The sequence below is a fragment of the Montipora foliosa genome, chromosome 5 (assembly GCF_036669935.1).
Source record: "Montipora foliosa isolate CH-2021 chromosome 5, ASM3666993v2, whole genome shotgun sequence".
NCBI classification, from domain to species: domain Eukaryota; kingdom Metazoa; phylum Cnidaria; class Anthozoa; order Scleractinia; family Acroporidae; genus Montipora; species Montipora foliosa.
In genome coordinates, this window is record NC_090873.1 from 39,952,215 (window position 1) to 39,968,087 (window position 15,873).

Genomic DNA, 15,873 nt, shown 5'->3' on the forward strand with positions numbered 1-15,873 from the left:
CCTTACATTGTATATTTTTGTTGTCTTTCCCTCACACTGAGCTTGGGGTGCCTGTGATGCCTGTTGCTCACACTTTCAGGTTACCAATACCCCTAGAGAGTTGCTTTTAATAACTAGAGCCGGGCAGTGAGATTGTTTAGGGAAAGAGATGTGCGTCAAGTCAAGTTTAGCATGGGAGGCAATTTGTTTTTTCAATTTTCAGTATGATGACTTTTTTTTCTAGGGTTTCAATTGATGACAAAGAGGTTAAAGTGAATATATTTCACATGGCTGGACATCCAGTGTTTTATGAGGTAGAAATCAGTGTTTAAGTACTACATCTTGATTTCTTAGGCAGTCCAAAATCAGAGATAAACATGGACCTACATGTAACTTTGGAGACAGCCCTTACACTTGAATTATAGTTTATAATTACCTAGGTGGAAATCTTACTACGGTAAGATCTTACCAAGATTCTTAATAAGTTTCTTATTACGATCTTACTTTGTTTCTTAATTAAGAATCTTACAAGATCTTGTAAGATTAAAACTCAGTGCATCATACTCTGACATAGTGAGCTGGATAGACTTATGGAATTCTATGGTAGCTCAGCTCGCTTGGTATTCACAGTTGCCATGGCTACCTTAAAATCCTGCAGATCAGACAACAACTCACTGCATCTGAGCAAACAGACATAACAACTTGTGTGTGGGTTTGTTAGTATCCCAATTCGCCAAATGTTGTGCTATGTGGCCTGTAGTGGATGGTACTTATCTGAGAAAGTTACATAATTAATTAACTTCAGCTATTCAAGGATCTTGATTGCAAGTTGTTCTGCCTGGTTTTTAATGACTAACCTCTTTCCAACCCAGTGTGACGGCTGTACTGGGGAATATTGGCCCTAGCTGCATTGGCAGTCCGTACAATTTTTAAATTACTGAGAGCCAATAGTCCCCAGTACGGTTCCAGTAGCGAGTGAGGTTAGTAAGTCGTTTATTATATGGCATCATTAATCTTTGAGCAAATCTGGTCGCTTCTTCACTTGGTGAATGTTTGTAACCTTCATCCTCCATCAGCCAACATTTAATGTACAAAAGTAACTTCTGCTTGCTGTTAATAAATGTAATAATTTATTACATACTGTTGGAATAACAAATTAAATTCTGCTTTTCAAAAACGTTTTGTGTTTCGCTTTTAAACTTGAATTTCCAGGGAGAGAGAGGACAAAATATGGAAACAGACCATTTCCATGGTAATGGTCTGTACTGTAATTAAAGCACACCGACCAAAAACCAGCCACTCACAGTGCTCCATAAATAGCCTAAGAATTGCTTGCCATAATAGCAAATTAATTTAATTTTTCACTAATACCTGCAAGTTAATAATTGAGCAGCTGTAATTTACAGAAGAAGTTAACTCCAAAATCCTTTTCTTTTTTTTTTTCTGACAAATAGAAAGGTCATAAGGAGAAAGTTTTTAGCCAAAATTTCAATCTTGAATACTAGCTGCATTCTAACTTTGTGAAATCCTTGACACATGCAGGTGGCCATCTTGGATTATATGTGACATCATTGAGCTCAGCTGATCCTACTTTTCTCTCAGAAATGTGAACAACATGAATATGTCATCCATCTGACCTATTTGAACAATTTATGTTGATGAACAAAAAGGCATGACTGGATTTATGAAGAGTAATCTCAAGAGCTTTGTGTGTTCAAGCTTCCTGCAAAACTTCAAGTTGAGCTAAATGAGATCACATATAATCCAAGATGGTTGCCTGCATGTGTGGATTTTGGGTAGAAAGCTATTTCAAGATTGAAATAAAACATATTTGTACTGTAGAGCAGCTTTAATGTAGAGAAGCAATTAGCAGACACAGATTCCAAACATGTATAAGCTGGTTTGGAAAATGAGAACAATAGTAGCAAATAAAAAAATTAATGTAATATTGTGAGAATGATATAAACACATGAGAAATGAAATAATGGTAGAACCAACTGGGAACTCGGAAAAATGCGAGCCCCAGATGGGGCTCGGATTTTTCGGAGTTCCCAGTTGGTATATATTCTAATGTAATATTGGTAGCAAATTTTTAGTGGGCCTTGATATAGACCTTTTTTCACTTGGCGACCATTTTGTGTCCCGAAAGACCGAATACTTTTGTCTTGCACCCCCTGTCAGAACTTGCTCCCGAACACATCAACTAGAGGCTCTGGGTACAAATTCTATTGTCTTTGACCAGCATACCATGTTCGCCCCTGAGCCAATTCCCATTGACAAGCAAAATCATGTTGTGTTAGACAGAGTAAAATCAATTGGTGTCACTTTTATGAGGGAATTGGTTCAAGGGGGTAATTAGTTTTTGAGTGGACCTAAATGTTGTTTAATCCCTTTACCCCTGAGACGTTCCCTACTAGTAACTACTGTAAGTGGGAAATCATTTCAGACAGGTGTTAGACACTAAGTAAACTCTACTTGTCATTTGTCACTCTGAGGAGGTTAAAGGGTTTAATCAAAAGGAGACATTATTATTTTAGTGCCTGGATTTACAATTGTGGGCTCGTGGGTTGTTTGAAGGGTAGATAGCGCTATCCACTGGACAAATCCTTATCCTGCGGATAAACACTGGCAAAACCAATTGAGTTTATGTCCAGTGGACAGTGATTTATCTGGTGGATAGTGCTGTCCACCCTTCGAACAACTGGGCCCTGGACAGAATTTCCTGGGACCCCTTTATTGAATTCATGTTCATTCATTGTCAGGTTATGGGCTAAAGTGGTGAATTGGGATAGCTGATGGGGTGCAGGGAGGCTCTCTTTGTCCATCAAACTACTATTGATTCTTCTATTTTTTCCTATTTTTTATTACAAAGTTTCCTATTTTTTGAATCCTGAGTTTCCTATTTTCCTATTTTTCTGAACGAACATGCCGCTGGACACCCTGCAACATTGAAATGGGGAGGGTGCACTGTGTCATAGATGGTCTAACACATGTTCATTTTAAACCATTTTAGCTCAAGTGTCCCAAGACGTTTGTCCAGGATTGTAGATGTTGTGAATTTAACCTTTTCACCCCAGAAGAGGCCCCCATTGACTAGTTAAGTTGTCTGTGTTAGACAGAGTAGCGTCTATAAGTGTTAATCGTAGGAAGGAGAGGGTTAAATGAAGTGAAACCTGGGGATTTAACCCCAAATAAAATCGCAAGATGTTTTGAATGGTCCCAATAACTTACAGAGTTATTATAATTATTATTATAATTATTATAATATTGATTTTCCCACATGCATTTGTAATTCCTTCAAGGTTCGCAATGAATTCTACAAGGATACCCAAGGTGCAATGCTGGTGTATGATGTTGGTAACCGGGAAAGTTTTGAATCATTGGACAGCTGGCTGGAAGAAATAAGGAGAGATATTGGCAATCCAACAGATTTAGAAGGGGTTGTCTTCACTGTCTGTGCGAACAAGGTGAAGTAGATATATTTCTTTTAAAACTTGTTAATAATTCATAAGGAATCGCTGGGGAAAAAACAAAAAAAAAAAACAAAAACAAAAAAAACCTCAGGTATACTGTAGATGAGAACTGATTAAACAGTCTTCATTAGAATTTGTTAATATATAAAGTGTGCTAATAATGTACAGCTTGTTTTTCATTTATGTCTAAAACTTAATGTTCTCCTCTCACAATGGTCACTGTCTTAAATCTAGACACCATCTTGGCTCTTATCGAGATACAAGAGATGTTACCATGGCAATTTTATAATTTCACATGTGAAATTATAAATTAATGCTGAAATTTCGCGTCTAAATTAAGGAGTAATTTGTCACCCATGATATTATGTTGGTAATTTCTCTGAGGAATATGTTGAGAGATTAGGAAGGGTTTTGTTTTGCCTTCTCAGTGCAGGAGAGTGAATGATGACTACTCAGACTCTGGACTTCACTTTGCAGGTAGACTGTCGCAAACGAGTGGTAGAAGAAGCAGAAGGCCAATTATGGGCAAACAGCCACGGATTTTATTATTTTGAAACTTCAGCACAAACTGGTGAAGGGATTAATGACATGTTTCAAGTGAGTGTAACCACATGCAATTAATTTTCAATCATCTAAGCTACATGCAATAAACCATTTATGACTCCAGATCAACCTCATTTTCCAGGCGAGTACAATAATGAGGCCCTCCCAGGGGGGAGGGGGTCCTTGTTCCCTTTAAATATTTGCTTGTGTTACCTTTTTCCTCAAATTACTTTCAAACTTTGAGGCCTAAAATTGGTCAAATTTGTTTTTGTTCCCTTGTTTCCTAAAATATTTTGACATTGTTGCACTGTTCGCAGTTCAAATTAGCCATGTAACTCCTTTGTTCCCCAAATCCCCTAGGATGGCCTCAATAATTTAACAACCATGCTTCGAGCAACCTGGGCCTAGTTGATTGAATACTAAACATCGTGAGATGAGCTTCTCACTTGGACTGACGTACAGTGTTCTTAAAGGGAACCCCTACCCCAATACTAGAGAGTAAATTAAAGGAAATTATGTTTCTAAACAAATTTCTTTAAAAAAAAGTGTTTGTATCAGGAAAACACCATCCTGAATAATTGTGACGTTTTACGGTTGCAAGCCCAATTGTTCTGACACAAAATTATAACAAGAGGGCAACCGTAGAGCGGTTTTTCGATTGAGTGTCGAAAGTAATTAGCGAATTGCTTTGGTTTTGCATTTACTTCATTCAGTGATTGGTTCGAAGTTCTCGCGCCATTTTTTCAACCAATCAGAAGTGAAACCAAAACCAATCGCGGTTTACGTGTGCACGTTTTCCCGCGCTTTGTATCGGGTACGTGTAATTACTTTGAGTTTTGATTGGTCAACTGGACTGCCTCGGTCGTTTTGGATTGGCCAAAGAAATTACTTTGGTTTTTGTTGTACGACGCTCATTGAAACACGCTCTAAAACGTCACAATTATTAGACTGGCTTAGCATTAGGACGTAAGACAAGAAGACGTGAGAGCCTGATCGAGGACTGGAGTACTGGAACCGATGTCAGGTCATTTTCTTGATGTAGCGCGCCAACTACGAAGAAGACGCTTACGCATATTTGTAAACATTTGCAGCAGCTTATGGTCTTCAAAGTGTTCGAGACGTTTTGCTGGCTTCCTGTTTGAAAGATATTAGTGATGATGTGGAATTGACGGCTCTTTATGGAGAAAACATTTCAAGACGAGTATTTCCGTATTCGAAGTATGACAAATTTAACTTGGATGATCGGGATGAAGCTGAATGTCAAGTGGAGTTGAGATTCGACATATATCTGATCTTGCTGTACTGCTTCATGCTTTGCGATTTCCCATTATTATTTTTTTTCTTAGAGAACTGCCTGTTCTGGAATGGAAGGCCTTTCTATTTTGTTAAAGAGGATTGCTTTTCCTTGTAGATACACTGAAATGGCACTGCGTTTTGGAAGAAATAGTGCTTTAGACTTTGTTTACCAGACACACCAACACCGTTTAATCTCTTGGAACCAACCGTTTTTAACTATTAGGTTTTGAATGGGGCATGATACTTCAAGTAAGCAACATAATATTTCCTGATTAAAATTCCGGTGTCAGATGTCAATATTCCAAAGGATCGGACACAATATGATGCTTTACTTGACTCAAAATAGGCTGAAAATTCTTCAAATTCTTCAAATTCTTTGTTAGACGACGCGTAGTGGTGGGTAAGTATCTCGTTATTTCATCTAGGGGTAGGTGAGTCTGCTGGTCTTTTGAGAGCAAACTGGGAAATGTCGCTGATTTACTCCCCCAAAGATGATATGTGGTCGATATCCGAAATCGTCGACGGCGAGAGAAGGGTAAATCGCGTGTCTCGTTCTTAGCGGATCAGTCCGGCATTTTGATGTCGCTTTGCTGTGGAAGTTCACATTGTACGGACGGACGTACGGGCTGCACGACAATTTCGTGAAAGGTAAAGAATTTTCGCTATGTATGAAAGGGAAGTTTTGTATGTTAGTTATGAAAGGGAAGTTTTGGTCTATTTTGTCTATTTGGTCTATTTTGTTGCTTCTATTTTATGTGCCTACTTTACAACAACAAACACGTTTATGGCAATTAAATTACTATTTGAGCCTTTGGTTTACTCAAATGTGCCTTTGTCGCTTTTATTTTTCTTTGCTTTTAAGATTAGAAAATGGTCAAAGTGAAACCACTTCTTGTTTTCATCTTCTTTGTGCTCGTACGTGCAAGACTTCGCACTAACCTTTCGGTACCGCTCGTTTAATTTATAACCGACCAGCTCTAGCACAATATGCACAGAGTATCTATGCGCGTGGAGCTCGACTTGAAAACTGTTTTGGCTTCGTAGACGGGACTTTATGCAAGATAACTCGACCCAAGAATAATCAGCGTGAGGTTTAGAATGGGCATAAAGTAACGTGTACATTCAATATAGTTTCAGGATCGTTTTGTTCTTCCAAATGGGCTTATAGCCAACCTAAGTGGACCCTATGAGGGGCGAAGGCACGATGTTACACTGCTGTACGAGGCAGGCTTAATCAGGGATCTGCAAGCCGTTGCGTGAGCAAATAATGGGAGGCCTGTACATGTATGTCTGTAATTGGCGATCCCGCATACCTCTTAGGCATCCATTTCCGACTCCGTTTAGAAATGTTCACGTCATCCCACAGATGGCAAGATTCAATGAGAGTATGAGTGAGGTTAGAGTAAATGTAGAATGGATGTTTGGCTGCATGCATTTCCAATTACTACAGGTTCGTTGAGTTCTAAAAGTAGCTCCAGATTGACCTTAGTCCTGTTGGCAAAGTTTACCTTAGCAATTTTTCAAAATTCCCACACATGCTTATAATTGTTTCAACGTATTTTGGTGTTGACTCCCCAAATCTTCTGACCTCTTTCTGGTAAATATATACAGGTCTTGTAGATGATATTTTTGTCCTGTTTGTAATGACTGAATTCGTTCAAGGATTGTTCCCAATACAGACATCTGTATGTGTATTTGCATGCACAGATAGATTGAGACACTGTTAATGGGTCTTTTCAAATGGTGGGACATTGTAATCATTCATGTTCACATTAGATTATATAAAATGTAGTGTGTAAAATAGTGCTAATTTTTCAAAATCATTTTGCAACACAGCATTTGAAAAGTGTGGGATAAAATTATGAAATATGTGTTACCATTGTATGCAATTATTGTACAACAACAACAACAAAGTTTTTTTGTACCACGCGTAAATAGGGATACACGAAATAAGTAATAGACGTACAATGCCCCCTAGAAAATAACTAAGAAGCTATTAAATCTAGCTAGGTGGCATTCTAGTGATCAAAAATTTTAATTCTATGGGAATGGTTATATTATACATATACACCAGCACACAACCCACACAACCAAAGCTTTATCATCATAACATCCATCATAACTTATCCTTTTCACTGCTAGCTTGATGATGTTTTGTTTTCTGATAGGAAAATTACAATTTCAAGTTCAAGGGTTTATGCCGGAATACTCAGAATCGACAACTTCAATTTAGGTCTCATTGACCATGCCTAAACAATTCTAAGTATCAGTGGTGAGAAATAAGGGAGCTATTTTACTTCAGTTTATAACTGAAACATTAGTTGTAACTTTTTCAGTCAAAATCTACAGACAACTACTTGTAATAAAGGTACAAAGAAAATTTCAAACATTATGTATGAGTGACACTCTAGTTTACTCTTTATCCTTCTTTGAGGTGAAAAGCTATCGCTGTTGCTGCTGCTGTTGCATAATGTTCATCATCTGCTGCATTAGCATCATTTGCTGTTGTTGCTGCTGCTGCTGCTGGCTGTCTCTTTGCATTTGAATTTGCTTCTGCGTATGCTCCATCAGTTATTTTCTTTTCTTCTGCTGAGCAAAGAAAGGAAAGGGTTTCCTTTCTTTGCTCTTCAAGCTGGAGCTCTTTCAACTTCAGATCTCGGTCTGTTTTTTTTCCAGCCATGATCTCCTTGATCTAATCCTGCTGAATTTGATCAGACTGTGATCTTTTTTAATTGTGGCCCATTGTTTTCATTGCTCTTTACCTTATTTCGAGAGCCAATTTCTTTTTCTGTACTGTTTTTTTCTTTAGCAACTTCGTCTTCTGCATTGGCTTACTTGTCCGATTCTTCACTTAAGTGAGCTAACTCTTTCAGTAGTAAATCGTATTCGCTCAGTTCGTCTTCGTTACTTTTTAGTTCTTCGGCATTTTTCGCCTTATACCTTCTTGAAATCAAAGTAGAACTGTCTCTAACACCTCTTGAACTGACAGAATTGAAGAGATTTTTTGGCAATAGCTTGCCATACATTCCCTTTTTCTCTGCTTCCTGCTTTGAATTGAAAACCCCTTTGAGCGCCCATTGCGTCTGATGAGTAAAATGTTCTTTTCTTACGTCCAGCTCATCGCAATTCTGACAATAAGTTCAAACATCTGGTATACAATACAAATCAATTGTAACACTAGTACTAGCTTTTTAGGTGTGTTTTCCATCGCTGAAGCGACCTAACTGAAGTCCACGTTCTAGGGAAGACCGCAAACTACTGGCTTCCACGTCTACGACGCGAGGCCAGAATCGCAGGAGGCGGGAATTTGACTGGGTACCAAGCTCTTTCACGGAGCTTGACGTGGCGTCTTTATGCTAAATCAGTCTATTCAAGATGGTAGCACCTGCAAATGTTGAAAACAAATTTGCGATTCTAAAAACTTATTTATTTCGGATACCAACGCTTATTTTGAAAAAAAAAAAAAAAAAAAAAAAAGACTGATCGCATGACTTGACTTTAAAGGTTATTTCTTGGATTTAAAGCTATTTTTGTTAAAGAGGAGGTTCCCCTAAGTGCTGTATATTCGATAGAGCTCTTGGAAGAAATTTTTATAGCCAAAAGCTAAGAAAGGGGCTTGTGGCCATTTTTATGATTCACTTCTCTTTTTAATTGACATGTCAACCCGCGAAAGCTCTATATCTAGTTTGATTTTTGCCACAATTACTTGTTATCTCGCGATCAGATTGGCCAATTTGCCGTTGTCAATAAGAGTCTAGACAACGGCTCTCGCGTCCACGTGCCACGCAATGCCTTTTTTAGCTCTCAAATATGGATGACTTTAAAATAAGCAGTCAGATACGCTTATTTTAAGAAATAAACCAATGAGATTGCGAGAAAGTTGTAGCCAACGCTTGCTCTTTCTTTGTGTCACAATCTTGGTCACACTACAAGATGAACATTTTCCTTGACGTTCAATGTTTGTGGTAGAAACAAATCGAATGTGGTTCCGCGTTGTCTGCACTCTTATCGACAACGATATTCGTCATCACAGTGGTCAAAATGTTGTGGACTCACGAGGTGAAGTTTAACTGAATGTCCATGGAAAACTGTAACTGTCCCGTAACAGAATATTTGATTTGTTATTGAAACAACTCCTTAGTTGAAAGACTGATAAAAATCCTGACACCAACTGAGCCAATCGGGCGGAGTCCCTCGAAAAACGCTTATTCTTCAACTAAGTACCGAATTCTCCAATTTCTCAAATACGATAATACATCTCCCCCACCCCCAACTTTCGCATAATCATTGTTTTCGCTTTCTCTTGGAATATACAGCTAAAAACAATGCCTAAACCTACCCCTATGAATCGAAAACAATGCCTATGCAACTTTCTTGGGGGTAGACAAGATGTATTAAGCCCAGTTCCCACTAGCGACATAAAGATCATAATCATAAGAACGAACTTAACGCAGTTATGTCGTTTATGTCTTAGTGGGAACGTCCAGAAACATCATAATCATAAGAAAATGATCGACCATTTTCTTATGATTGTGATTATGGCTTTGACTATGACTATGTCACTTTTCTTTGCAGTGGGAACGCGAAAATCATAACGACATAATGAGAAACATAATGACGCAACGGGGTCATTGTGTTTTGGCCAATTAAAGTCTAGGACCAGTACTTTCGGGTCGGTTCATTTTCAAGTTGGCGGCCAGCTTCGAGGAAAGCATTACGGTTTTAGAGCGGCCGTTCCCACTAGAACATAAGAAGCTTATGTTTATGTTTATGATTATGATTATGCTTATGATCCTTATGTCGCCAGTGGGAACTAAGCTTTATGGAATTTCAGAAAGTAGAGAATACAGCTGTGGTTCCATTCGTTATCAGGCCAAAAAATGCGTTTTTTTTTTTTTTATGTTTACTGCCCCCTTTCTCTCTCATTAAGACCCTGTTCAAATCTGTGCTGACAGCGATGGAAAACGGAGGCAGACCAGTAGGGATAAGTGCACCCACTACTGTTGGATACACCAAGGAACAAGCTGAAGCTATTCAGCGACTGAAAACAGCCAAGGATAACTACGCGAGGCTTGGACTCACGGCTGGAGCTAGCAGGTAAGAGTTATAACTGGCTCATATGATAAGCTTTTGATTGGTTGTCACCTATGATGAGGACAAACAGCTGACGTCATCGTCAAAAACTTTGAATTATCTATTGTATAAAAGAAATATATTTCATGTTGCCGTGCGTCTATTCAGTAATCTTAAGATCACAATCGCTAACGACTCGTGTGCCACTTTTTTTGTTTTTATCACATTTTGACGCCTGGCGCAGTGCTGAGAGGACTTACCTCCCACCAGTGTGGCCCTCGTTCGATTCCCAGACTCGGCTTCACATGTCTGGGTTGAGATTGCAGGTTCTCCACTCTGCTCCGAGAGGTTTTTCTTCGAGTACTCCAGTCTTCCACTCTTCTCAAAAACCAACCTACGATTGATTTCATTTCCTAATTAGTGTCCCACCGCTGAACACAGTTGACACTTATACAAAGTTCATCCTCATGATTTGTGATCTATTCTATTGATCACTGAAGAGACGCACCCCAACATGGAGTCTATTTGTTAAATAAAAGCACAGCTTTGAAGAAAATAAGGTACGATCGGCTAAGGTGAATCTCGATGAGATTCGCAGCGCAGACGCCCCGTTTCGGAGCGCTGGTTACCTTTGCGATCGACATTTTGACGCCGAAATCTAACGGGACTATTTTTTGACGAAACTGTGGTACGGCTGTATCTCGTCGTTAGTGAGTGAAGCACTGAAATTTGGTTGTATAATTCACCACTGTAAGCGCTCCTGCTTGGTCAGAGCGAGTTAAATGATTGTTAGACTGTGGCCGTGTTTTCACGAGCGATTTTTTTAAGTCGCTTAGCGACTGACAACGGAAAATTCCTTTCCCAACTCGCTTAAAGTTAAGCGACTCGGCAAATTTCAATAGAATTTCCATTAAATTTAAGCCAGTAAACCAGGTAGCTTAAGCAAGTTCAAATCGGAAATGCAACAGAAGTGCTATTTTTATTATTTTCAGTTATTATTGCATTGGCTGCTCTCTCATTTAATCTTACCCGTGAAAACACGTATCATTTTTAAGTCGTTTGACGAAGTCTGCGAACAAACCACTTTCAGGAATGTTAAGCGACACAAAGGCTGCTGTAAAAACGCGGCCTATGTGATTGATTAAGCCAATTAGAATCAATTATAGAAATTGGTCCATCTAAGAACATCAATGACACACTCGCCGCGTGTCACGTTTTTCTTACATTTCCACGTCATCTTTGATGAAGGTGAAGAGTGAAGTGAAGTGAATATATTAGTCTCTCCCCTCGGGGCTTTTCAGGGCTAATTTACAACGCTTTGTGGAAGAATTTAGCCAGACTGCTTGTTACGCAGTTTACAATTATTTTACGAAGTGAAATATGCCCCCGTCTAGATAGGTCAGACCACAATGCCAGGTACTACGTCTCCAACTCTTATCGAATAGTGAGTGGGTTCTTTAACGTCCCATACTATTTAATTGCCAACATGGGTTATGAGACGGGGCCTCCTTTTTTTTTTTTATTTGCTGTAATTCTGGTTTTAGCCTTTGTAGCAAGCGTTCCCGTGCGAAACAAAATAATAGTAATAATAATAATAATCATCATCATCATCATCATCATTATCATCATCTTTTTAATAGATACTCCTCAAAAATTAAGGCTCTTATGTAACTATTTACAAATCAGTGGACGTTGGTTTAAGTCCACTATAAAAATTATGACAAAATTCAATAAGATCAATCAAAATTCTACAAGTTAATACTCAAGGACTATAAATGGTCTTTCATTGCGCGCTTAAAAGTGGGAATTAATGGATTTAATTTAAACGAGATATCCAAGTCGTTCCAGATCTACACTGCCGCCTTGTAGGCGAACGGTAGTTGACGGATACAGTTTTAAAAAATGGGCTTTCTAGGCTGTTTCGGTTGCGCGTCAATCTCTTGTGGATACTTGTTCTCTGCAAAATTGGTCAGAGCAGAGCTACCTGGGTGCAAGGTCGGTGGCGCATTTGTATGGCCACGCAGACATACTTGCGTTACATTGAATGCGTGTAACACAATTTAAACAATAAATAACCTGTAAGGTATAATTGCTTTTTAATTGGGAGTTAGTTAAGTTGACGCAAAAGAGAAGTTACATGGTCAGACTTCATCTTTGAGACAAAATTCTGTATTAACTAAAGTTTCTTGACATTAGACACAGATGTAATCGACCGGACTGTGGAACGATCAAACATCGTAAAGATTAATTTCTTAGTAATAAAAAAAGAAGCTTTGAGAAAATTTACCGCATTTTTACTGCGCGAAAGGCCGATGGAGTTCCCCCGTCGTCCCCTCAATTTTCACGCGGAAAATGTGAGAAAAATCTTTCCAAAGCTCTTCTTTCGCCGAAAAATGCTTGACATGCAAGTTATCCCTTTTACTGTATTTATTTGCCTTTTTTTTTTTTCAGGGACGATATCAATCGCGCCTATCGCAAATTAGCGGTTTTGATACATCCGGACAAAAGCCTTGCCCCTGGATCGGAAGATGCTTTCAAAGCCCTGGTGAATGCGAGAGCGGCGCTTTTGCAGAATCATAGATAATATCAAAATATGAAGCAAGTGACGTGACGAGACACTTCTTCTTGTCAGGACTCTGAGTGGGACTGGAACTAGCATAGGATGGAGGCTATAATGCGGAAAAATAATTTGCCTCTGGAAATAGCCCATCTACCTCTGAAATGACGATTACGGACAGTTCCAATTTTTCTCTAACTTGACTATTATCGTCAATTTCGGGCGGTTAGCTCTTGATAGTGATTATGGGAAGTGAATATGAATATATGAATTTATAAAATCCGAACCCCAATGTCTGAACTCGCAGGACTCGAACCTGGAATGTTCGATTGATAACTATTTCACTTAAGCACTAGACTACCACATCGCTAACTGCCAGAACGTCATTTTTTAATATGTCGATATTTTTTTTCTTTTGAATGCCGCTGTAAAGTCAACGTGTATTAATAATCACCCACTAAGAAACAAGTTTAAAGAGGAGAAAGTGCCGGTTACCAAACCTCAAGAGAAATTAAGCTAACCATTTTAAAACCACGCACTAGACTTAACCACTATTCAGCAATGATCTTATATATACTAATAGGGAAGATATCTGTTTACAAACATTACTTTGGTCATTCAAATATGCCAACTACAGGAACAAAAGAACCTTTGTTTTCGACAGCCAATGAGGCTCTGATTGGCACATTAATGATAATAGGTGACGTCAACGATATCTTCGTTATTATTGTTGGTAAATAATCGGTACAATCGTAAGCCAGTTGATCTTTATTGGTTAAGTGCATAAAAACCTCCGGGTTCAAATTCCGTCCAGGAATGCATCTTTTACTTTTTATTTTTTTAATTTTTGTCTACTACCGCACGTTCTGGGACAGAGTAATCTAAATTGACGATAACAGTCAATCCAGAGAAAATTAGGAATTTTCGATAATCGTCATTTCAGAGGTAGAGGACGTGTTGCAGAATGCCTCCGTATCAGCCTCGACTCGTTGCTCGTTCCAGTCCAACCGTGAAAATACGATTATGGCCTTTGTATTTGAACTTGTCGATCTTGTACCACAAATTTACAGAAGAAGTTGAACTACCCTCGAAATAGTAGTTTGAGATGTGAGTGATCCTCCACAACCCTTTCTTTCAAGGAGAAAGTTTCTGTCTTTCCCTGAACATTTTTGTGGTTGGAGCGAGTAAGAATGTATGTAATTAGGTTCGAAAACCGTTTGTCAATCGACGCGACAGGTACCAGCTAATCGACAGGGAAAGATGTTCGTATTTATATGCGTAATTATTTTTTCATTGCATATTTTCGGCTTCCTAAGGCATTTTTCAGTTGAATAGGGGAATATTTGTGTAAAGTTTCCCCCCGTTTAAATTAGTCAGGCAAGAAAAAAGATACGATACTAATTATTTAAATATCTTTGCGTATTGAGCTACATCTGAAAATTTGAATGCGATATACCAGATAGTTTCCGAGCAATGCTGTGTTGGAAATTCGAATTTTTACAAATAATGTACAGGGTCATTAGCGCTTTTGCCGCCGGTTTTGATGGCTAATAATTAGCTCGTTCTCAATGCTAAAAGGCACAAAATTGGCCTTTGTACAAAGTTTAACAAGTTCTTTTACCTTTTGAAGTCAATTTGTAAATAGTGTGGTGCTTTCTCTGAGTAAACTCGTATGTTAATAAAACCATGTAAACAATGACGTCAGTGATATTCCTCCACCCACTTTTGCTGGCACTGAACTATCGACCGACGGCCAGAATGGCCGCCAATAAACGATTCTTTCATCATTGTTCAATTTAGCCTAAGTAGTCTATTTTTGGAGCTAGAATTCGTTTCCTTTTGCTCATGCTACCGATGCTCAGAAGATAAACAGAGATATACAGGATATTACATGGCCGCTTGGAGCTACGAAACTTTCTCTTCTCGTGTTGCGCGAGTTTCATATAACCATAGAAACAGTGATCTTTTCAAGTGTGAAAATAACATGTTATCTTCACGTGTGAAGATATCATGTTTTCGCGCGAAAGCTCACTTGGTATGTCATTGGTGTTTATATAATGAAAAAGATTAATTTGACAGCCATTTTTACATTTGGTCAATATCATTTAGTGTGTTGTGCAGCCAAAAAATATTCTTACAAATTTAAGGCCCATCCCTACCTGTGGTCTACCAAATCTGAGTCGTTTGCATAAAAACTATGCTCTTTTATTCAATAAAGCAAGGTTTTCTTAAAAATGGGAGTTCACTGACTTCATAGAGTGTTATAAATATTTCAATGATGTTTCAAGGTGTAGACAGGCCAAACACGACTCCAAGACCTAAGAGCTTTGCTCTAACGAGTAAATCTTTCAAAGACCTCCCTTTTCTATATTTAATAAGGGGAGGGTCTTTTAAAGATTTCTCTTAGTAAGGGCTGGTTTTGCATAAGATGCCATTTGTTCACAAGAATATGTTTGAGATTAAGTAATGATGTGCGATATTATGTAACAAACGGCAAAATTCTTCTGCGCGTTTTTATTTTATTTTATTTTTATTTTTTAGCGCCGACATTCTTTCGTTAAAATCGACCTCAGATAGAGTCACCTTCAAAAGGTCATCTGGATATCCTCTGTGGCGTAATCTTTGTTTGAATAATGCGATGTGTTCTTCAAATTTCGCTTTTTAAGAGTTAGTTCTAAGAAGCTTTAGGGCTTTGCCTTTGATGAAGCCTTCCCTAACGCCTGGAGGGAGGCAGGAATTGAAGTCTCTGTCGGTTTAAAGTGCGTGCGCACATCAAGGATAGAGTGCGTTTTGAATCGATCGCCCTGGTATACACATGTATCCAAGAATGTTATTTCATCAAGTGAAGCTCTGATCCTCGCAGTTATGAACGCAAGTTTTGCAACTGCGTAAAGAAACCTGAAAAATTCAGGACTTCAACCGGCTTTGAACCCGTTTGATCATTTCCGCAGT

At 38.6% G+C, this 15,873-nt stretch overlaps 2 protein-coding genes across 3 annotated transcripts in view; both read left to right on the forward strand.

Moving 5' to 3' along the window:
* Positions 1 to 15,031, forward strand: part of LOC138004170 (dnaJ homolog subfamily C member 27-like) — a 17,785-nt gene extending 2,754 nt beyond the window's left edge. For both annotated transcript variants that reach the window (XM_068850598.1, XM_068850599.1), the window contains 5 exons: positions 224 to 293; positions 3,282 to 3,446; positions 3,930 to 4,049; positions 10,222 to 10,388; positions 12,816 to 15,031. In XM_068850598.1, coding sequence (XP_068706699.1) covers positions 224 to 293; positions 3,282 to 3,446; positions 3,930 to 4,049; positions 10,222 to 10,388; positions 12,816 to 12,948 — 655 coding nt within the window. In that variant the 3' untranslated portion in view covers positions 12,949 to 15,031. The remainder of the gene's footprint in view (positions 1 to 223; positions 294 to 3,281; positions 3,447 to 3,929; positions 4,050 to 10,221; positions 10,389 to 12,815) is intronic.
* The window catches only part of LOC138004164 (fibrillin-2-like), a 205,059-nt gene that overhangs the window by 150,296 nt on the left and 38,890 nt on the right, over positions 1 to 15,873 (forward strand). The gene's annotated exons all lie outside the window — the stretch shown is intronic.